This window comes from Typha angustifolia, chromosome 11 (genome assembly GCF_048772165.1).
Source record: "Typha angustifolia cultivar Huaian chromosome 11, ASM4877216v1, whole genome shotgun sequence".
Lineage (NCBI taxonomy): Eukaryota > Viridiplantae > Streptophyta > Magnoliopsida > Poales > Typhaceae > Typha > Typha angustifolia.
In genome coordinates, this window is record NC_133249.1 from 4,389,991 (window position 1) to 4,412,919 (window position 22,929).

The 22,929-nt window shown below is 36.4% G+C and overlaps 5 protein-coding genes and 1 non-coding gene across 9 annotated transcripts; 5 read left to right on the plus strand and 1 right to left on the minus strand.

Moving 5' to 3' along the window:
- Window positions 1-276: 276 nt before the first annotated feature.
- On the plus strand, window positions 277-349 carry TRNAA-UGC (transfer RNA alanine (anticodon UGC)). Its single transcript has one exon. It is a non-coding gene; the product is annotated as a tRNA-Ala (tRNA).
- Window positions 350-1,382: 1,033 nt separating this feature from the next.
- LOC140771185 (ADP-ribosylation factor 2) lies at window positions 1,383-4,666 on the plus strand. The gene is made up of 7 exons (XM_073112623.1): window positions 1,383-1,529; window positions 1,755-1,915; window positions 2,847-2,917; window positions 3,165-3,284; window positions 3,991-4,109; window positions 4,204-4,285; window positions 4,435-4,666. The coding sequence occupies exons 2-7, from the start codon at window positions 1,768-1,770 to the stop codon at window positions 4,438-4,440; spliced, it is 546 nt and encodes a 181-aa protein (XP_072968724.1). The 5' UTR covers window positions 1,383-1,529; window positions 1,755-1,767; the 3' UTR covers window positions 4,441-4,666.
- Window positions 4,667-6,395: 1,729 nt separating this feature from the next.
- On the minus strand, window positions 6,396-7,853 carry LOC140770888 (gibberellin-regulated protein 6-like). The gene is made up of 4 exons (XM_073112210.1): window positions 7,689-7,853; window positions 7,532-7,576; window positions 7,399-7,432; window positions 6,396-6,816 (listed from the first exon to the last, which is right to left on the minus strand). The coding sequence occupies exons 1-4, from the start codon at window positions 7,764-7,766 to the stop codon at window positions 6,635-6,637; spliced, it is 339 nt and encodes a 112-aa protein (XP_072968311.1). The 5' UTR covers window positions 7,767-7,853; the 3' UTR covers window positions 6,396-6,634.
- A 656-nt stretch (window positions 7,854-8,509) lies between these two features.
- On the plus strand, window positions 8,510-11,258 carry LOC140770304 (large ribosomal subunit protein eL24-like). 2 transcript variants are annotated; one of them, XM_073111435.1, is made up of 6 exons: window positions 8,510-8,605; window positions 9,136-9,180; window positions 9,318-9,393; window positions 9,501-9,602; window positions 10,311-10,459; window positions 10,867-11,258. In XM_073111435.1, exons 2-6 carry the CDS (start codon window positions 9,170-9,172, stop codon window positions 11,015-11,017), a joined length of 489 nt encoding a protein of 162 aa, XP_072967536.1. In that variant the 5' UTR covers window positions 8,510-8,605; window positions 9,136-9,169; the 3' UTR covers window positions 11,018-11,258. The 2 variants fall into 2 exon arrangements, with proteins under 2 accessions (XP_072967536.1, XP_072967537.1); XM_073111436.1 differs by lacking the exon at window positions 8,510-8,605 and adding an exon at window positions 8,652-8,674.
- A 462-nt stretch (window positions 11,259-11,720) lies between these two features.
- Window positions 11,721-16,603, plus strand: LOC140770893 (uncharacterized). Of its 2 annotated transcripts, none has more exons than XM_073112218.1 (9): window positions 11,721-11,879; window positions 11,995-12,130; window positions 14,133-14,235; window positions 14,374-14,433; window positions 14,905-14,967; window positions 15,066-15,269; window positions 15,350-15,452; window positions 15,537-15,754; window positions 16,107-16,603. In XM_073112218.1, exons 2-9 carry the CDS (start codon window positions 12,012-12,014, stop codon window positions 16,197-16,199), a joined length of 963 nt encoding a protein of 320 aa, XP_072968319.1. In that variant the 5' UTR covers window positions 11,721-11,879; window positions 11,995-12,011; the 3' UTR covers window positions 16,200-16,603. The 2 variants fall into 2 exon arrangements, with proteins under 2 accessions (XP_072968319.1, XP_072968318.1); XM_073112217.1 differs by having other exon boundaries at window positions 12,003-12,130.
- A 664-nt stretch (window positions 16,604-17,267) lies between these two features.
- Window positions 17,268-22,872, plus strand: LOC140770116 (transcription factor Pur-alpha 1-like). 2 transcript variants are annotated; one of them, XM_073111120.1, is made up of 5 exons: window positions 17,268-17,642; window positions 17,738-17,785; window positions 21,824-21,967; window positions 22,081-22,323; window positions 22,401-22,872. In XM_073111120.1, the coding sequence occupies exons 1-5, from the start codon at window positions 17,385-17,387 to the stop codon at window positions 22,551-22,553; spliced, it is 846 nt and encodes a 281-aa protein (XP_072967221.1). In that variant the 5' UTR covers window positions 17,268-17,384; the 3' UTR covers window positions 22,554-22,872. The 2 variants fall into 2 exon arrangements, with proteins under 2 accessions (XP_072967221.1, XP_072967222.1); XM_073111121.1 differs by having other exon boundaries at window positions 17,415-17,642; window positions 17,731-17,785.
- The last annotated feature ends 57 nt before the right edge of the window (window positions 22,873-22,929 follow it).

Below are 22,929 nucleotides of genomic sequence, written 5' to 3' on the forward strand. Positions count from 1 at the left end.
CTCTAATTTAAAAAATCATAGAAAACACATGCTTCTCAAGAAAAATAATTCTTAAAATTATAATGTCAGAAAAAAAAAATGAGTTGATAGATATATCAAATCTCCACGTTCTTCACCTTAAGAATACGTTATGATTCTCAAGCTGGATAATTCTTCATAGATAAAAGGTGGAGCGAATAAAGTGATTTTATGATACTAAAGTTAAAAACAATTTGAAATGTTCGATTCAATTTCTATTAAAGTTTTTTAATGGAGTATTAACTGCTTACACATAGCGGGGATGTAGCTCAAATGGTAGAGCGCTCGCTTTGCATGCGAGAGGTACAGGGTTCGATCCCCTGCATCTCCATTTTCCATTGAATTTTTCTTCTTTTGGCCCATTAAAGAATGAATAGTCTCTTTGTTCTTTGTCCATTAGGCAACAGAGTTAATGGACTGGCATCTTGGGACATGCTCACGAATGCACTGCACGTCGTTTGCTCTTTGTTTTTTAATGCACATATTTGTCCTTACTCGACTATATATTGTTGTCAGTATAGTATATACCCATATCATCCATCACACTCTATCTAATGTTCTTATCTACAAACTAGTATTAAATTAGCTCTTCTAAGGCTATCTATATATAGTTCATTTTCAGATCACAAAAATATAGTCTTATTATTACTTGTGTCACAATATAATCTTTTCTGTCTCTCTTCCTTCCATTCCAAGTCTAAATTATCTAACAAACTTGTTTTATTATAAGATTTAATAAATAAAATTAAGAAAATAAAGAATGCATCCTTAGGTAGCAAGCAACTTTCTTGAGACCATACTTGAATTGTTTGCATTTCTAAAGTTGATATTAATGTGACCAATTGGTCAAGGATTTATGATCTCCTTTTTATTTTATTTTTAATTTCATTTCTTTTTTTACTTCTAATTTTATCTTAATTTTTCCAGCCTATTTGAGATAAATTGCAATCAGATTGAATTTTTTACTGAATAATTACTCTAATATCTCATCCATTATATTCTCTATTTTCACATGCACCTCCTTATCTATATTAACAAAAAATATTAAATAATTTATCTTCTAAAATAGGGATAGAGTAGTCCTGTGAGAATATAAAATCATATTTTATGTTTTAATTAAAAAAAAGAAGGTAGAAAATAATTTAAAAAATATTTGAGAGGTTTTTCATAATTAAGAGGCTCAATATACCAATAAAATAAATTAGAGGGTATAGTTTTGGAGGGTATAGCCGTAATAGGTGTAGTTATCTTTTGTTTTTCAAATTTAATAATCAGCTGTAAGATTCGTGCAAGCATTCCGCGCGTGTGACATTGACCCCCCCCCCCCCCCCCCCCGTATGTGCGTACGTTAGACGCGAGCCATGGCATCCCATTCCCCTCTCCTCCCTTTCTCCTATAAATGGGAGGAAGAGGCCAAGCACCATTTCCCCACCCCCGAGGAAAGAGAGAGAGAGAAGGGAAAAGAAGACAAGAAGCGATCTCTGAATCGCGATTAGAAGGAGATCTCTCTGGTAGATCCCTCTTTCTCCTTGAATCTTTTCTGGTAGTGTTTTTCCTCTCGATCTGTTAGATCGATCGTTCGTTTCGTAGATCTGGTAGTGTTTTGCTCTCGATCTCGCAGATCTTGTAGCTTTGACGTAGTTTATGGTTTGGATTGGTGATTTTGCTTGGATTTTGGGTTTGAATCTGTGTGGATCCGTCTAGATCCGGGGCTTAGGTTTGTGTTTTGCGTGCAGAAGGAGTGGAAAGATGGGGCTTACCTTTACGAAGCTGTTCAGCCGCCTGTTTGCGAAGAAGGAGATGAGGATCTTGATGGTTGGGCTCGATGCGGCTGGTAAGACGACGATCCTCTACAAGCTCAAGCTTGGAGAGATCGTCACCACCATCCCCACCATAGGTAAGCGCTGAGTTCTACAATTATTTGTCGTTTTGATTTTAACTTCGGATTCTGCCTTCAACTGTAAGGATCTACCGCTTTTTTGTTTTTCCCCTCGTTTCTCTTTTTCTTCTAGTGTTGGTAGGTTACAGATATCTTGTTTCTTCGTGAGCTTTTGATTGTAGCATTAGAAGGTCCCCTTTAAGTTCCTTCTGGTCGATTATTAGTTTGAGATGGATCGATGTAGACGTGTGCTGTTGCTGTATAAAGTCAATATGTGGTTGAGTTAAGTTTAGTCCTGTCAGTTTTGATAATAGGTGTGGACTTTGTTTGTTAGCCTAATGAGTTCAATAGGCATCCGGTTTCTGGGGAAACAACAAATTCTGTGAAATGGGTCATATTATGGTCTCTTAGGTGTATATTTTCAATTTGGAGTCATTGTCATGTAATGAATCAATGGTCCCTTGCCTCAAAAGCAGCTTGTCTATGTTGGTGGGAAAAAAATAACAGCATCTCTTCTTATAGGGCTTTTCATATGGCTCCTTCCTGTGAAAATTAGTAGTTTCCTCGGGTGGAAATCTGCATTATAGACTATCTCAGTCCTTTAGGTGCGGTCTTACATTGTAATAGTCAGAGAAGTTAGCTGCATTATTTACATTGTAATGGTCAGAGAAGCAAGCTGCATTAGGCAATGCTGACATATTCTTTTGTGAATGATTCTCTTACTCGTAGTGCATGCCTTCATATTAGTGTTGCAAATCTAGTAATTTCAGTTTAGCTGTTCATCATGGGTCTTTATCTCCTGCAACATTGCTAGACGAGGATTTTGTTTGACATGCTACAAGTTTCCTGCACATTTAAGGCTGTAAATCTTTTGTGTGCATGTGTGTGTAGCTGCTGCATGTCTTGTAAATCTTTGGGCCTGGAAATAACTTTCCGTATCTAAATGCAGGGTTTAACGTGGAAACTGTGGAGTACAAGAACATTAGCTTCACTGTTTGGGATGTTGGGGGCCAAGATAAGGTAGGCGGAAGTTAATATTCAACAATTTCACGTTGCAAAGAATACATTGCATGTTTTGCGCGAGTTGGTTGAATCAGAACTATCATAAGTCACAGACATCTGTTTCTGTATTTGTGCATAAAGCGGTTAATTGCTCTATTTGTTCTGGATGACAGTGAATTATCATTAACAAATGCTATTTTTTTGTGGATTACGATGAATATAATTACACATTGGTTGCTGTAATCTTTTATGCTTGTTAAAACAGATCAGACCTTTGTGGAGGCATTACTTCCAGAACACCCAGGGCCTTATCTTTGTTGTAGACAGCAACGATAGAGATCGTGTTGTTGAGGCTAGAGATGAGCTCCATAGGATGCTGAATGAGGTAAATTTATATATTTTTGTAAACAATCTTGTTTATCTTTCCACTTATATTTCTGGATGTGTAGTGTATTACATTATATAAGCTGATATACAAAACAGAGAACATTTATATAGCATACTACTTTTTTTTTTATTGATAAAGAATTTATAGACTAATCATATGCTAGACAAAAGAGCTAGCCCTCTCTGGTATATAAGTTGAAGATATGGCCAACTATCCCAATAAATAAGCAAAAATAAAAGAGTCAAACCATGAGTGGACTAAAAAACTTGTACATGCTTGATCTATTTTAAATTTCTTTCACAAAAAAATTTATTACGCTCAGGAGCACTTAAACTCATAACCTCCTACCACTGCCCTGTATTGGTGCTCGCCTAGCATACTACTAGTTACCACAATGACATGGGGTTCCATTTCGAAGAGGGATTGGTGGGCTGCTGATGATGGACATATCATAATGACATGGCATGGTTGCATGTGCTGGCAATGCCTATCTGCATGGTGCTTTGTCAGCAGGCCAACTAATAATGATGAGGATGGGCGCCATGGATTCGGTTGTCACATTTTCAGGGACACTGCTTTTTAAAGAACTTCATATAGATAGATGCTTTATGTGCGAAAGAATTAATTGAATTATGGAGGTCTACAAGTGATGTTATATCTTGAGGATCAGTTTTTCAATATTTAATGCTTTAAATGGTGGCAGGATGAGCTACGTGATGCTGTGTTGCTTGTGTTTGCAAACAAGCAAGATCTTCCAAATGCTATGAATGCTGCTGAAATTACTGACAAACTTGGCCTGCATTCCCTACGTCAGCGGCACTGGTACGAGTGTTATACATATAGTTTGAGTAGAGCTGTACATAGTTTCTCCATCAACGGGATGCTGATTCTTGAGAAATAATATATTTGGTTGCAGGTACATACAGAGCACCTGTGCTACATCTGGTGAGGGGTTGTATGAGGGGCTTGATTGGCTATCCAACAACATCGCCAACAAGGTGGCTATCTTGTCTTATTCTGTCTCCTAGCAAACAAAATTACACAACTGGTTCATGAAGTTAGAATCTAGAAAATTAAAATTTATATATATACGATTAGTCTTGTTTCGTTGCTGACAACCGACCATTCTTTTGACTGTCATTTTCAGTCTTGATTTTACATGGCCTTCAGAGGGCGTACGAGAGCTTTGGATGGAGACTGGCTTAGCAATATAATATATACTTGTTACAAACTTTTTGGTAATTGTGAAATGCTCAATCTTTGAGCTTAGATTGTTGATCATGGATTATGTTTGCTCCTAAGATTTGTTCCATTTTTTCTGTACTTGTTCGGATCTTCTCGTTCTAGTAATTTGATTTGTGCCATCCAGTTTAGTTCTTCGTCGTTTTTGTTTCAGATAAGTGTGAACTGATTGATTCATTCCTGGGTTTGCACTCATGGATGGTTGTTCTCTTCGGATGACCTCTTGTGCTTCAACGGTGACTTTCTTTTACCAACTTCGATGCAGGAGCATATAACAGATCATGAATGGGGCATGAAGTAGCACCTTAATGAGGGAAAAATGCAATTAATCTTTAGCCCATACTGGGATACCGTTATTCTGGGCTTTTTCATTTTCGTCTGTCTACATCATCAGACTCTCTGTCTAAATGCTTAAGCTGAGGTTTTACTGAAGTACCGCTACAGTGAAAATGAAAGCTTTTCCGAAAAGCGAGGGCTTTTCTCGAAAGCGATTTATACAAAAGTTAACAAAGATGAAAAGCGTTTTAACTTAATAAATAATTTACTTATTAAAATACTAATATATTTGAAAATTATTCTTTGGAATGGCATAACTTTGTAACTACAAAAGTCTGTTTTGCATATATAATATGTAGTCACAAAAGTTAAAAAAAAATAAACGTAATGGTTTTGATCGGAATTTAGTCGGTCTTAAGTTGAGAAAGACATTGGTAAAAATATAAAATATAAAGAAAACGTTTAGTGAATAAAATGAGAACCGTTGCTTTGTATTTAGTTATTTATTTTGATTATAGTATATAAAGAAAGAGTTATGAAATTTAAAATTTTAGCTATTTTATTTGGTATAGGAAAAAGCTTTCTGCATGAAATTTTGCTAGCTGGGAGACATTCAAGACGTATTGGAAAGCAATACCTAATTATGCTTCAGAATTGTAACAAAGGGAGGGAGCTACATCATCTATTTGCTAGTTTATTTTATACATATTTACCACAAGTTAGCACCCTAAAGATGGAGATGAAGGTGGATTAAACATCAATCTACTTTCTTGGCATATCATAGAAGAAGAAGACGAGTCGAGAAAAGGAAGAAGGTGAAGCGCATCTCTCCCTCCTTTTCTTTTTCTTTTCAACTAGGCACAACTGGCGATGTGATGGCATTGGGTGGGTGCGAGGCCGAGAAATCCAATTAGTAGCAGGTTAAAGTAGATAGTTAATTTTAAATTATCAACTAATAAAATATAATATTTTTTCTCCAACAATTGAGGGATACAATAATAATTTTAAAATATCTGTTAATGCGTCTAAAGAGTTGTAATTTTTTAAAAATTTAAAAAATATTTTTATATTTTTATAATATAAGACAATAAAGTAACACTGGATCAAAAAAAATAGGAAGCAAGATGTAAATAAGTCATAGATTTATGTATTAAAATGATGTGGCTATACCCTACCGATTACACTTATAATTATTAAAAAAGAATAATAACTCTTCAAAATATTTTCTTATAATTAAAAAAGAATGATAGCTCTTCAAAATATAATTATTATTTTTTTATATAATAATTTATAATGGCTTTGTGTGATAATATTTTCTCTTTGAAACAATGATTTCCCTAGTAAGTTTTCAGTATATTGAAAAATTTATTAATCCCCTTAAAAATCACTGTCTAGATTATAATATTTCTGTCGTCACAATCTGGAAAAATAATTTAAACAATATTTATTATTATTATTATTATTATTATTTATTATTATTAAATCCTGTAGCTGTATTTTGGTCAAAAAGTCTGGTTCAGTTGATAGAAAACGGTGCATTTAATGTCTGTCCCAATTAGCCAAATAACCACTCCAGTAGTGCTGAATATATGGCAGAAAGCAAAATACGATCCAACTCATAGATATCATATCCTCTTTGCAGACAACAGGGTTACGAACCTTCCATACTACAATCCAACAACCAATATTGAAAGACTACCGAAGTATACCATCCCAACGTACACTTATTATCAGAAGAGCAGAAGACAGCTATTCTCTCACACACAAAGCCATAAACTCCTTCAGTGGGTGGAAAAAGATGGACATTTTGTTTGTTGCCATAGTTCTTCTCATGGGCACTTGGGTCCGCCGCTCTTGGTCTTCCAGTTGTTGTAGCAGGGGCAAACCTCCTTGTGGGCATAAGTCCCAGGTGGAACACACCTGCACTGGAAGCAGCACTTCTGGCAGAAGAACAAGCAGGGCTTCTTATAAGCTGTCTTGGAGCACCTAAACTGACAGGCTCCTGGGCATTCTGCAACAAATCCCATATAAATCACTTAGATCTCTATACACTTCATTATTTGCTTCACAGGTTTATTTATCATTCTGGAGATTAGTAGTAGACTGTTAATTCCCATAGTTCTAAGATGTTTAATGCTCTTTGAGACTATTTATATCTTGGGGGACCTATTCAACTGACCTCATGGATCGCCATATACACAATAAATAGCAAGTCTTAATTCTTTGGTCCAGAGGCCAGATACAAAAGTAAAAGAATCCAGATGGTCAGATCTATGAGCCAAATGCACGTAGAACCCAGCCAAAAGAGGATATGGTCTTACCAATTTGGTAGCTTGCAGTCTTAGCAACATGGACAGTTAGTAAAATGTAGAACTGACAAGAATTAATGACCTTTACACACTTGGACCACTGATCAAGATGGTAATCATCTAGTTCATGTGATCCCTTAGCTAGTTAGAATCCCATTGTCTAAAAGTTTCAGATCTGAAGTATTTTCCAGTAAACTAAAACATTTCATGCACAAAGAAATGGGTCTGTGTGGGTGTGTGTGTGTGAGAGAGAGAGAGAGAGAAGTTGCATTTCTTAACCAAACCTGCTTGAGAAAACCCAGAATGCTTGTGTCCTTGCTGCAAAGGTAAAACAAGCGAAATTATAAGTAACGAAAACAACCCATATTTCCATTCTCTCAATTGACTCAAAAAGAGAAGTTATACTATACTGCTAACCTTCTTTGCCACAGAACTCACTCCAAGCTCCTCACCAAACAAGTCCTAAGTACACAAATGAGCTTTAAAGTAAAAATGACACAACTGTAACTGATACTGGTGTCAAAGAGAACAAACGAAAGAGTTATTAGAAAGAGTGAGAAAAGGATAGAAGAACCTTGGTGGACAACGCCATTGCAACGTAGCAGAAGAAGAGGAGAGTGAAGAGGAGAACAGCATGCGTGGATTTTGCCATCCGAGGTGAGCCGAGAACGGCAAGCTCTCCTTTGAAGCTACTTCACCTCCAACTCCAAGCTGCTCGTGGAAGTAGGATGCAGACAGCCACAGGTAAAGCTTCCATTAATAGTACCTCCCACCGACGCTTTGTACCGGATCGTTTGCAACCTAGAGTACATGAGTTCCTGAATGATAACCTTTAACTGGTTTGAAAAACCAATCAGAAGCTGCCAAGCATTTTCAATGTAGCAATTCCTGCAGGTAGGGATGCAGGGATCTTCTGCCAAACACTCTCATTAATACCTTCCTCCTCTTTTCACCTTTGGGATGGCATTGGAAGATTGGATCAGATCCAGTTAGCCAGACCAGCCAAATTACGATGTTATTATTATTATTATTATTATTATTATTATTATTATTATTATTATTATTATTATTATTATTTCTCTTTTAAGAGTCAAGAAGGCTGGATAATTAGATTATATAATTTGCTCAACTCTGTTACATAAATATGGCACGAAAAGGCATCAATATAAATGTTTATAATCTAAAATTTGGCTGAAAATAATTTTAGACTTTAGAAAAGAGAAATAATTAGCTTGGTGTTAGTAGAAAATTAGTACTAATTTAATTAACGCTAATTGGACGAGCTCAAGTCTAGTTTCAAACCCGAGCCCAAATCGAGACTGGTTCCAGCCCAGCTAAGGCCTTTGTAACCAATTGATCCTAACCGTCCATCATTCAATACAACCAATTGAACGGCCTTGATTGTTCGTTGGCAACCCTTCAAAGGTCCGGGAAGCCCTCGGGAACCCTAGAGAGCGGCAAAGGAGGTATTTGCGGCTAGGGTTCCTCAAGGTTTATTTTTGTTTTCCCTTTTCGTTGCCTTGGTCTATTGTTTTCTCACAGTGTTAAAGTTGATAGAGTGTAAGATTTAGGTTGTTATGCTGTTCGGTCGCTGCTTTCTTTGCTGTTGATTCATGTTAATCTGTTAGTTTTGATACTAGAATGTAGTGTTTTCGATTGTTTAAGTCATGTGTTTCGTCTTGTTGGCGTAGATCTATGTGCTATTTCGGATCTGGAAATCTCAGTACTTGGAGGTCGCTTGTTTACGCATGGATTTTTTTATTCGTCAGGTTCTATTGTGGTTGATGTTAGCTAATCTTAATGTGTATGCCAATTATTTTGGCTTACGATTTTGGAATAAATTAATGAGTTTTTGCTATTAATTAATGTGCATTGTATAATGGTGCTAATTTTTGCTCAAACAATTGACAATGTTGGTTGGCTTTCGTATTGCTGATTGCTGACAAGGTTCAATACGAGGTTTTTCGTTAGATTCCTGCTTGTTTTTTTGATGTTCTGATCTCCTTCTTAACTGTCTTTAGGAGAAGGTTGTGAAGATACCTGAAGGCCGAGAAGATGGTTCTCAAGTATGTTTCATCAACCCTCTGCTATGATTTCTCCTTTTCCAACTTATTTATTTTCTTCTGTTAAGCATCCTGCAGGAACTATTATTTTTCCTCTTAATCTTGATTTCTAACTCTTTGGGTGATTGTTTGGACTGCAGGACCGAACTTTGTCGTTTCAGCGGTGCTAAGATATATCCTGGAAAGGGTATCAGATTTGTTCGAGCAGACTCTCAGGTAAAATCATTGAGATACTAAATGCATGTTAAGTTTCCATCTATGTAGGTTATAGAGATATGAACTTCTATAATCGAGGTTTGGCTCAATGCATCTACTTTTCTTAGGTCTTTCTGTTTTCTAACTCCAAATGCAAGCGCTACTTTCACAACCGGCTGAAGCCTGCCAAGCTTACCTGGACAGCAATGTACAGAAAGCAGCACAAGAAGGTAACATATTCAGTTGTCTTCTTTTTTCTTGAGTGTATTCCTCGAAAGGTTGTAATAATCTTTTTTCTTAACTACTTGCTTAGACTGAACCCTTCAAATTCTGGAATCATTGTATTAGCTAGGTTTTTTGTTTGAAATGACCGCTTAAAGTTGGAGATAACAAAAGCTGGACTCCATATCTTAGGATAAGCAAGTTGAAGTTCCTATTAGCCATGCTATTTAATTCTTTCTCATTACATTGCTTTTTAAGTCAAAATATGTTTGGTTTTCTATGTGTAATGTTTCTAGCTGCTGATTGTCAAACTATGTTTTGCATAACCTACGTATATATTCTTCTATTGATTCAGCAAGGAAAAGCATTTAGCTTGAAGATAAGTTTGTGCTGTTGAGTTGGCAAATATATTTCTTGTGGAACATATCAACTAACCGGTAAAAACGGATATATTAATAAGTGAATAGTTATAGTAATGATGTAAAGCCATACAGTAACAATATTGAGTTGCTGGCCCAAATTGCTAGTTTGTGCAGAAGCAGTCTGACCATTGCATATGCAGTATAAAAGTGAGCGACATGTAAGATTGATTTATTAGGTGAATAACATGATGTGCCTATCTGGTTCAAAGTCCAATTTCTGAAGCAGTTAACAACTCACAGTATGCATCAGTTACTTTGGTGGTTACACCTGATAATTTCGCCTTATGACCACAGGATATTCATGCTGAAGCTGCCAAAAAGAGGCGTCGCACCACGAAGAAGCTTCATTCAAGGTCAATTGTTGGTGCTACCTTGGAAGTTCTTCAAAAGAAGAGAACTGAGAAGCCTGAAGTTCGAGATGCAGCTAGAGAAGCTGCTCTTAGGTATAGCTCTTCCCTGATAGTTGCTTTTATTGTTTCTTGTGCATCATTGGTAATAGAAACACTAGCTGCATGAGTAAAATGCTGCTTCCTAATGTATTAATATGGGAAAAATATTAATTGTGAAAAGATGAGTAAATTTTAGTCTAAAATTTTAAGACATTTATCTACTACTGAGATTTGAATTCCCATTATTCTGTTTGCAACATGCAATATCCTCAATCTGTCTATCACTTCAAGAATCATCCTTTCCCTTTTTCATTTTTTGCTGGTACATATATGGTGAATCATCGACGGATGTTTTAGTTGTTAGCATCTTCATTTGGTTTAAGGTTTAAGCTTTTCCTCGTAAGAGGTTCTTTGATTGATTAAATTTTATTTTGCCAAACTTATGGATTTGCCTTCTACAGGGAGATCAAAGAGCGCATAAAGAAGACGAAGGATGAGAAGAAAGCTAAGAAGGCCGAGTCAATGGCAAAAGCTCAGAAGACTCAGACGAAGGGCAGCACGATGAGAGCTGCTAAAGGCCCGAAGCTTGGCGGCGGCGGTGGGAAACGTTGAAAGCCGAATCACACTGGCTGACAGATTTCTCTTTGAACAGTTGCTTGTTTAGGAGTTTTGTTTATCACTTTATTTTCCATTGCACCTCATGAGAAACATAGTTGAAGTCTTGTGCCAGAATTTAGTTTTAGCACTAGCTATCTGCCTCCAATTTGTTTGGTTGCAGCATGAGCTTGTGGAGCCATTTTTATTTGAACAATTTTGCCTCTTCAATTTTATTTTGTTTCATCTTTGATATCAACCCCTTCTTGAAAAGGTTTAGCTCACCTGGAAGATGCCATGGCACAGCAGCTGAACTTGCATGAATTATGCCTGTATGCCATCTGTTATGATATTGAAACGAAGTGAATGTTCGATTTCAACATATAAGTATGTTGGATTAAGAATGCTTCAATATGGATATTAGACTAAAAGTAAACCATAATAGAACCAATAAGAAGTCATCAGGCTCACCTATTTCTCTGCCACCCTAATGACTAATCGGGTCGGGTCGGGTCGGGTCGGGTCTACGTCGTCATTCGTGATTCGACGTACGTTGTTCTTCATAACGGGTATCGGGTCTCTCGTATACCGCTAAGCAAAGAGATTTTTCGTTTCATTGCTAGTAAAAGATGAAGCGGATACGGATGCCTCACGTTTTTCCTGCGCGCAACTAAAATACCATCTATATCACCCAAAATTGCGAAAATACCATCCTCCCCCCTCTCTCCTTAACGCGACGACCACTCCCTTCTTTTCTTTCTTCTTCAATCTACTGTTTCCGCTATCGGGTTCTCGCGGAGAAGACAACCGGAAGCAAGCTAGGCTTCGATTTGGATCCCGTAAACTCTAACCTTATCGGAAACTATCGGTTCTCTTCCAGGTACGATCTCGATCGAGTCAGATCCATCTCCTATGTGGCGAATCTTGAGGTCTTCTAATCAATTCGTCGCTAAGGTAGCATATTGAGGGTTTGTTTGATTTGGTTCGATCTGAAGGATTTCAGGGCTTGGAGATGGAGAGAGGAATGGCGGTGCCATTGCTAGCTCTGTTGTTCTTGGTGGCGCAGCTGACGCACGTAATCTCGTTGCCTACGACGGCTCCTGCGTTTCTTTGGTCTCCTCGCAGTTATGGGTATGGGATTTTTCTTTCTCTCTTTGTAGTTTTTGCCTTCTATTGGATATGGAAGAAGGGGAAAGTTTATATGAACGAATTGATTACTTTATTGGGAATATTAGCTTCACGTGCAGATTATTATTATTATTTTTTAAATCATACCGGCGTTGTAAATTTTAGACACAGATATTTGCATAGGGTTTTGAATGAAGAGGAGTGTTGATTATTGTTAAATTTCGGAGATTTATCATTCAGAAATTCTCTTAACCCTACATTAGTAATATGTTTCTTACTTGATAGGAGAAATGTGTGGTATATCTTTCTGTACGCCATCATTAACTTGCTCCTGACGACTTTTCTCTATTGATGTTGTTTGTAGTGATGTATTTCCCTTAGGGTTTTGTTAATCTTCCTTAAGACACATACTTTTCCATTTGTACTGACTTGGGTAGTTTGTCTTCTTTTCTGTTTTATTGCTTTATTTTATTCTTACTCTTTGATTTTTTTTTCTTTATATTTTTCATTTATGTTGTTATCTTTCCTTCCACTTATTTTACTATAATTTTAATTAACGAGTTCTTAAAACATGCTTACTATGCTACAAATAGGATGTGTAACAAATTATCTACAGAAAAGTGAGGTGAGATTTGGGCTGAAGAGAGATCTGTACAACCTAATGGGGTGCATCATAAGTTATATGCCAATCTTTCTGGTAAACTAATAAGAATATATATAAAAAAAATATATATATATATATGGAATTCTACGGGTGACCTTGGCCTCTTCTTGCCACTTGCTCCATCCTTGTTCCTCATTTTCCATGTTAGGGGAGAATTGAAATTTTTTTCTCCTTTTTATCTTTCTTGCTGTTTGGTTAGCTGTGTGAACATTTAGTCCTTAAATTGGTATAATACTAAATCTCTTTGGTCTGTGATTAAACTTTTTCATTTGTTACTGCAGCAGATTAATATACATCTTATGTTTTCTGCAAACAAAGAGAATAATATTTCTTATCACTAGCTTGACAGACTACCTCTTTTCTTCAACTTGAGATTAATAAAACTGCTGATGTGATATAACTTGTTTAAATGTACAGCATCTTGTCCAATAGTTTATATTTTTTGTTTTGATTTGTTTCAAAACCAATGATTTGCTATGGCATTTTGATGTTTTTTAGTTTACATATATCATTACGGCATAATATTGTCAATAGGAAAAAGTTAAAGAACCTACATGTGATTGATCAGTCATTTCCATCAGCATAACAGAGGCAATAGACAGTCATAATACTGTTAATGGACATTTCCATTGGAAATCCACTACTATTGCCTTTTCAACTTTTTTTCTTGTGCTGTTTCACAATTTATGAGCATCATCTAATTGGGCCTGTAGCACCAATACTTTTACGAGTAATGACTGCCCGACAGGACATACTTGTTGAAGGCAATAGAGTCACCATCCTAATAATCCGAATAGATCTATGGGTGCAGTCATTCTCTTTCCTTCTTCTTTTGCACTTTTGTCTCCTTTTTTACCCTCTTTTACCCTAATATACATGTGATCTTTCTCTTTTACTTCTTTATTCTTTCATAGATCTCTGATTATTGAATCTTGACAAAATTATATTTATGCCAGGAAAATTTAGTATGAGAACTCAAAGCATCATATGTTTTTTTGTTATGTTCTTTGGTCCATTGAAAACACAACTGAAATTATTTGAAAGCAGAAGTTATTTAGAACTCATGACACTGATTACTGTGGCAGCTATTAAACCACTTGTTGAGCAACTAATTTTAATTAATTTTCATAAGTACATTGTTACTTGTCATCCTGAGTTTTCCTCGTAAGTCTATTGGAATAATCTCACTCTATTAGTTTGCTTCTGTTACATGTTCTGATGCCATCTAATCATGATTATTTAAGGCATGCTGTCTTTTATTCTGGCAGATTTTATTGTCAAATTATTAAATGTGTAGCTAAAATCTAGTATATGTGGTACGTAAACTCTTTGTTCCTGTAGATTATCTCATGGTAGTGCAAAAGAAGTTGTCCACTATCGAACAATCTCCCCAAAGGATTTAGCTAAATCAGTTCTCGAGGAAGGAGGTTGGTCAAACCTAGTGGTAAGTAGTTCATTTGACAATAGGCAAGAAATACCTCTTTTTAGGATTTAATGGATCATGACAATTCTTTCTTATATTCCAGTCCAAAATTATGCACCATTTGGCAAAGTTATTGACATTGGTTTTATCTTTTATCAGTGCTCTGGGATAAGTGATCATGGAAATGTGGATATTGCGCTTGTTTTTGTTGGTAGAAAGGTAATGGAATTTCTTGTTTTTCCCCTGTTGCTTAAGTTAGTACATGACCAAATTTTGTACTATAAATATAAAGTACTTCTCTAATATACAGTGGTTTTATCTGCATACCTTTGATTTTAAGGTAAGAAAAATACAGTTGCCATCCATACATTACTAGGTCATTATTATGAAACTTCATTTTATCTGAATCACATATGCAATAGAACTTCTTTTATTGTATAAAATGTCTTATATAGTTAATGCACCTGCTCTTTGACTTTGATTTTGTTAAGTGGAAATGACACGTGTTAACTTTTAGCATATAAAGAGAGTTATTTATCTTGACTTGGATATTAGTTAGTACAATATACATCACATTCTCCCTTTTGACTAAATCATTTATTGTCACAATGAATTTACACTTCTTGCTTAAGATTTGATTTTTACACTCCAACTGAAACCTACTAAAAAGATATTTGTCTTATCCTGTAGCTGCAATCATCAGATATCTCTAAAGCTAAACAGCTTGATCCAACTTTAGTGGATACATTGAAGGTAATGACATTTGTTTCCTTGGAATTTCATAAGCATTTATAGATATTAGGCTACTCTCTATAATGTTTCAGAAATTCTAACTTCAGCTGCTTCTTCAGATCTCATTTACAAGCTCAAATTTTTCAATGGCATTCCCTTATGTGGCTATATCAGATGAAGAGGACACATTGGAAAGTTTGTTGATATCAGGATTTGCTGAAAACTGCGGCAATGGTTTAGGAGTAAATCGTATTGCTTCCATGGGTGCATGTTCTATCGATGGAGAAAACCTTAACAAACTTCATAACTTGCATTCAATTCATGTAAAGAAATAACTAGATTACACGACTTTTTGGTACTTTATGCATGTTGGCACAAGCATAATATGAAAAGCTAATTGCAGGACTTTGTGACCTCAAGGATGGAAACTAGGGTGGCTGGGCAGACAGATCTAATTGTTTTCTGCAATGGAGTTCTCCAGAATCTAGATCATGGAAAGTCAGAAGGTATGCAAGTTCTAAGGAAATGAATTTTCTAATGTATTTTTCCAATGGAAGTCTGTTCTTAGTTGTGTGTAATGGTAACTGCAGGAGAGATATTATCTGAACTTGTCAGTTTCCTGGAACAGTCTGGTGCAACATATACAATTCTCTATGCTTCAGAACCCCCCCGTTTGCTTAACCACCCTACTCATTTGCCATTAAGTAGGTTTCTTGCAGAAGGCACCAAAACAAGTGATTCATCTAATTCCACCATATGTGATGAAGTTTGTCAGATTAAGTCTTCACTCCTCGAAGGCCTTTTTGTGGTAAGTTACTTTGTCCTTTGACATTGTTAGTGATTCCATTGCTTACTCATGTTGGTTTGTAGAAATTGCCATTTAGTTTGCTGGATCTTGCCACATAGTAAATGCAGTCTGCAGGGCAATCCCATGTTAAACTATGATCTAGTAATCTAATTATCCTGCATATATGACTTCTGCTGTGCGTGCATGGATAGATAATCATTTGCTACTATTTTATTCACAAATTATCTTGCATATATGACTTATGCTGTGCATGCATGGATAGATAATCATTTGCTACTTGTTTAATCATTTTCCTTTTGAGGTACAATGTCTCATAATTTTCTTTTCACATCTTGTGTGCTTTTATTTCCAGGCGATTGTGCTGCTCATCATATTGATATCAGGCCTCTGTTGCATGATGGGAATTGACACTCCTACAAGATTTGAAACTCCCCAAGAATCTTGAATCTAAGCTTCAATTGAATACGAGGTGCAATTCTAAGATGGGAGTTTGTGTGGACTGCTGTTCTGGAGACGGAGATGCTGTTTTATATAGCTTGAGGTTAAGGTGCTTTTTTGCTTCTAATAACCACTGTTAAAGACGGCATATTATTTTGGTATCAGCATTAGCTATCTTTCAAGTTCCAAAATCCAGGCGATATCTGGCTTAAAATAGATGTAAAGGATTCATATTGTATCTTTCTGCTTTTCCATTTTTCGCACATCATTGGGAGTGCCAGATAAATAATATTATGTTGCTGCTTTTCTATCAGAATTTCAGTAATTTTATTCCTCGACATTGTGATGTTCCTTGAAATATTTCGACTCAGGACATTGTTCTGTGAGCCATATAATTGTTGAAATTACCTACATACCGTCTCATTTATTATATGGATCCGGTAACACCCCTACCTGGGGTGATGGATGATGATGCTACAATTTCTGTGATAGGACTGCCTTTTTGCCTTCTGTTGTTATTCTCTCTGTTCTTTCTCAGTCTAAAGAGATAGCTTAGCATATCATATATTGCAATGTCCTTTTGGTGGGGATGTGATTTTTTAGTCTGTATTTCAGTACATGATTTCATCTTTTCTTACTGAAGGTATTATCCCTGTCCCAAAAGTTGTCTATATCCTGCCATTGGCAGTGCCTCTTAACAAGATTGATCTGTTTGTTGTATCTGTACTTAATTGAATCATTTGTCTAGTTTTAAAATATGGCTAAACAATAGAAGAAATATAATTATATTACTTTTATAAATTATTTTTTAGGTTTTAAAATGATCAAGAACTATAAATATATTATAGATTTTTTTTTTCTTTTTAAAATAAAATTGTTCTACATAAACTAGCGGATCGAGCGGAGACGGTTGCCTGAGCCCCATGCGCACGTTAGCTCGGCCTCAATTTTTCTTTTTTCTTTATTGTTTTTACCTTTCACCGCTCCCGGTAGATCGAGGATGGTAAACCGCGGCGTGGTAAAAAAAGGGGGAAAAAAAATTTAGGCCGACTCCTCCCGAAGAAACCGCGAGGGAGTTAAAAAGAAAACCGAGACGAGCGAAGACGATGACCTCTTCTCAAACCCCATGGCCCCAAACCCTAAGCCCTTTTAGCTCTCCAACGCGGTCCTACTGCGAATTAAGGTTTCGGGGATGGAGGGCGGCGGATCCGGGGGGAACGACGTGGAGCTGGTGTGCAAGACCCTCCAGTTCGAGCACAAGCTGTTCTACTTCGATCTGAAGGAGAACCCACGCGGGAGGTACCTCAAGATCTCGGAGAAGACCTCGGCCACGAGATCCACCATCATCGTCCCCGTTGATGGGATCGTCTGGTTTCTTGACCTTTTCGACTACTACGTCAAGACGGATGAGCGCGACGCCTTCAGCAAGGAGCTCAAGCTTGATACCAAGGTTTGGGGAAGGGGGATGATCTCATGTTGGTTTGGATTTCGTTTTTTCTCTATTTTTCGTTTTTCTTCCTGAAATGGGTTTCTTGAAGCTCGCAGGTGTTCTACTTCGACATTGGTGAGAACAAACGAGGGCGATTTTTGAAGGTAAAAGTTCCTTTCTCGGTTTCTTCCACTTGTTCTAAATGCGTGATTGTTGAAACGGATATGTGGTTAATATATGGTAATTTACCTTCTAGATTTGTTATAATTATGTTTGGCGTGCTACACTAGATTTCTTTGTGATGAAATGAGGACCCTGGTGGTGTTGGTCCAGTTTTAATATAAGTATCCGTAGTGAAGAATTGTACTTTTTAATGAAACTGGGTCACCATTTTAGTCTTGATTGCAGATGAGAGGGGAGGGAAAGCCTTTTTTTTTTCTTGTATTCCTTATATATATGTCTGCATATTCATGTGATTCATGTTTTCTGAGAAATTTCAATGTACGGTCAGCGAAGAAAGGAAAGGTGGAACCATTATTAATCGTTTAGGTTTATCTAAGTAGAGTGATTGCATTCAACCTTCCAAGAAAGCCCCATAACTAGATATCTTGTAGCAGACAACTAGGGCAAGACTACTCATCTTGCTACATCTCTTATATGTCATATGGTAGACAACTTTGTTTGTTATTGTTATACCTATATATCTATTTTGTCTGTATGAAGCTTGAACTTGATCTTATTTTCTGTATATTGATAATATATCATGATGTACTTACTTTGTTTCACTGCTCATTTATGCTGCGGCTATCATTGTTTCTTTTTTATTTTCTTGTGTAAATTGTGTGAGACAGAAGATCAGTAAATTTGACTTGCACATGAATTTACCTATAGTCTTATAGATAACAAGAATTTCTTAACTTGGATATAACATAGTCATTCACCAAAACTGAATAGCTAATTGTTTCCCCTTCAACCTTATTTCCTATCACATTTTCTTTACGGCTAACTTCGATTTAAATTCATTTGTGTGTGTGTGTATTTTCTGTCGGTTTAGGGAGAGGTGTGTGTGGATATATATATATATATATAAATTTATGTATTTATAAACAATTAAACACAAGAACTTGAAGCTTATCAAGTCTTGCTTGAACTGGTATGTGGTGCACAATCTTAATCCGACCCGACAATGCGAAGGATCTGCATAATTTGGAGTATTTAGTTTCAATTAGTCTATTGGTTTAGCCTTTACTACTTAATCTCTAGATGTACTGTGAAGCATGGATGCATTTTTTGATAATCCACTATATTTGATTAGAAGTCCACATATTCTCTAGGGTATATCAAGTGTTGTACTTATTATGGCCTTGTTGACAAAATTGATAAGCTAACTTGTGTGGTTGCTGACCTGTTCAAAGACAGCTATTGATAGTTTAATACAGTACCAGAACCTCATCCATCTTACCATGATGGGATTCCATTTTGAAAAGGAGACAACTTGTAAAGTGCTCTAGTTTTATGCATAAGTTGTATCACATTTTTGGTAGTAGGCAATTTTTCCTACGAAAATCAAGATTTGTTTATTTAGTGTCTTGCAGTTATGCATGTTAATAATCCTACTTAAGAGAAAGCATATAGTTGGTATATATATGTAACTATTGCACCTATCTAATATACTAACAGGTGATGACAGGTGGATTCTGGATCACTTCGTTTACAGATTCATCCTTCAGATAATGACCTTGGGAGACAATTGATCGACTTTTATATCTTGAAATTCTTCTTGTTTATCTCTTCCCACCCTCTTCTTTCCTGTGTGAACACTGGGAACAGCTTGAGTTGTAGATGTGTTAGCCCATGAACACACATATTGGTAACTGGACAAAGCATACGGGCTATTGGAGTGGGAACAATGTCAATGGCCTGGGTTGATTGACTAAATTCCTTTACAGTACCATTTTTTATCCTCTGGGTTATCCCACTTTATCACTTGGTCCTTTCAGTTGCATTCTTGACCCTCTAGATCGTCCAACTTGCTGCAATTTATATCAGGGAAAGAAGAGTTTTCGGTCTGTCTAGTAACATGCTCTAGATGTTAGTGGAAAAAATATTTTGAGAACTTGCTTCTCTTCAACAGTAAAAGAAGAGGATATTTTAGTAGATTATTTATTATGCATACAGAATGTGGAAATATCCATTAGGACATCAGCGGTTATTAGTTGAAGATAGTATCCGAACTAGCATTGAAAGACTGCATTCAGTACTTTGTTTATTAGGCAAGAGCAAGCTTGTAATCAGTAAGATTAGTTTGTTATGTTGAAAACGGAACCCTGTGAAAGCTTATCTTAGATAGTTGAAGTAGCTAACTGAAAAGGTTGGTGAATATTCAAAGAGCCTTTTGGTATCTTATGTATTTTATAAGGTTCACCGAAAATCTGCTAGAAGTTCCTTTAGATTTTTTATTAGAAGTTACTGTATATAGCTTCTTGTAGCTTTTTATATATAGTATGGTCTTACTTTTCCCTTCTTGCGAAACTCTCATACGAAGTAAGGTAACCAGAATAGGGGACTAATGATAGTAGAGAGGAAAGGGATTTTGAATCAGCTGCTGAATATATTGTTGCACATTTGAAAATGGGTGTAATAGAATTGAGGATGTCACTCAATTTGCCAATAAGATATGCCCTGGCTGTACAAGTGTTGATGCGAGTCATGGAAACAATCTCTTCCTTACGAGGATAAGTCTGTATATTTGTGTCTTCCCTAGACCTCATGTTGGCAGGAGCCTTTGGGGTGTGAATTTTGTTCTTCTTATGCTCTTGTCCCTGTTAATAGCTCGCAGAAATTTACAGGGGCTAGTGAGGATGGTGATACTATAATATTTGACCATGATAGCTCATTATAGTGGGACGGGATAAATTGATGAATACTAGAGGTAGCAACTAACTTGATCTAGCTATCTCATTATTAACCATGTTTTATTTGTTAAATTTGGAACTAGGAAAATAATCACTTTTTATAAGTTCATAAAGAGTTCCATAAGTTGTAGTTGGACATAAAATCATAGCTACCATGTAAAATTGTCAATGAATATCTCAGCGTTTCAGTGTGATGATATTTGTGTTGGGAGTTACTGACAATCGTTTTCTTCATGATAGACATCATTGAATTAAAATGACCAGTTCACTCCTCAGCAGGTTCATGCTCAGGAATACCATGAATTATGGATGTACCATTAGTAAACTGTGGAAATTATACATTTTTATAGTTTCTGGCATCTAGTATTATGAATGCTTGTCAGTTGGATATATGGTTGTGCGGAATTTATTTTTCCTTTTTGGATATTAGGTTTGGACATTTCAATGGTGATGTTGAGAACCTATTTTATCATATCGATATTTGCCATAGTTAAGACATGTTGACATGAACTTTGAATTAAGGCATATCTTGTTCATTAACCTGAATGTTTTATTGTAAGTACCTTTTCAGTTTAGTTCCCATTTGTCTAATTTGAGAGGGTTGTTATACTAAGGTCCATTGTGAAATAGAGCTTTATCTATTGAATACAGGCTTGCTTGTAGTTAACATGGCAGAGGCAGAATTCTATTTCATACTATTAGCATGACTAGCATACCTGGATATGTCGTCTTTGTTAGTAGGCTTTTTCCTGTTTCTGGATTTTATGAAGTTCTTACAACGAAATTGTCAGGACTCAGAAAAATAATTAGCCACAGTTTGGACTCCTATCTCTGTTCATTGGTGGGGGGCCCCTATGCCAGTAAGCTCTTCAAAAATATTTTTAGTATTAATGCATCTAATAATTAATATGTGGTGCATTTATATACCATAATTTAGAATAATACGTACATGTACAGCCACATGTCAATTGTGCATAGACATGTTTACGCACATAAATGCATATTAATGGATGGATATAAATGTTTGTCTGGTGGTACAGTAAGCTTTTATATGTGCCATATATATATATTTATTAGTCTTTGTTGTCCATGCTTGTTGGTCATGATTAACATGGCCAGAGTGCAGGTGCACAACTTGATACAACAGTAGATCAATTTGCTTGCCACGGTCTGTGGTAGTTTTCTAGCTAACAAAAGCTAGGGTGCCACCCATATGGTAGAGGTTTATTGGTCTTAATTTGGTTGTCATACTGCTTTATAATAGCTGATGATGGGTTACTGCATTAGGTTTCTGAAGCATCTGTTAGCAGAAATCGTAGTACAATTATTGTTCCTGCGGGAAGCTCTGGCGAAGAAGGTTGGGCTGCATTTCGGAATATTTTACTGGAGATAAATGATGAAGCCTCACGGCAATTCATCATACCCAATAAGGTAAATTGGATGAAGTCTTGTTCTTTTTTCATTTCTTAGTCCAACTGAATGACATTCTAATGGTATTGCTTCTTGCATTATCTTGCTGCTTTCTTTGGCATAAAAAAAAACAGCAACATATGGATCATTCAGAGCATATCGCTGGACTATCAGATGATGTGGGTGCTGGTTTTATATCCGGTCATAGTGCTCAAGCAGTCACAGGTTCAGATTTGAACTTGGAAAGACTAGTTGAACTGCCCCCACAGGATGAAGTTGGAAGCTTGGGGCTATCTAAAGTAATCCGTGTAGATCAGAAGAGGTTTTTCTTTGATTTGGGAAGCAATAACAGGGGTCATTTCCTGAGGATATCTGAGGTATGATTTTCCTGGAGTTGTTTTCATTCTCTCTTTTCTTTGTTCTTGCTTGAGAATGTTCTCCTCAATTAACATAGGTGGCAGGAGCAGATCGCTCGTCTATAATTCTTCCCTTATCGGGGCTCAGGCAGTTCCACGAAATGATTGGTCATTTTGTTGAGATAACCAAAGATAGGATTGAGGGGATGACGGGTCCAAATGTTCGGACATTAGAGCCTTCTCACAGATGAATGATCAGCTTTGTTAGGGTTACGGTTATTGCCTCGTCATTGATTTAGAATATCTCTGGAGTGCTACGCTCTTCTCTGGATTCATTCCCCGTGGTGACTGGTGGATAATAATATCTATTCCTTTCTGGATAGTCTCAGAATTTGGTAAGCTTTCTTCTCACTAGGAATAACAGAGGTTATATCGAGTCCTGTAAGTGTGCTTCTGGGGTTGCGGTGAATCTCTCCTGCATTAATTTGTAAAGATCTATTCAGTCTGTGCGGACAGCCTTTGTATTTTAAAAAATTAATATGGCAGGAGGATTGGCGTTGTTTGCAAGTATCTCTTGATTTTCTATCGCCTGTGTTATCCTTTACTCTATTCGTTCGTAGTTCATGG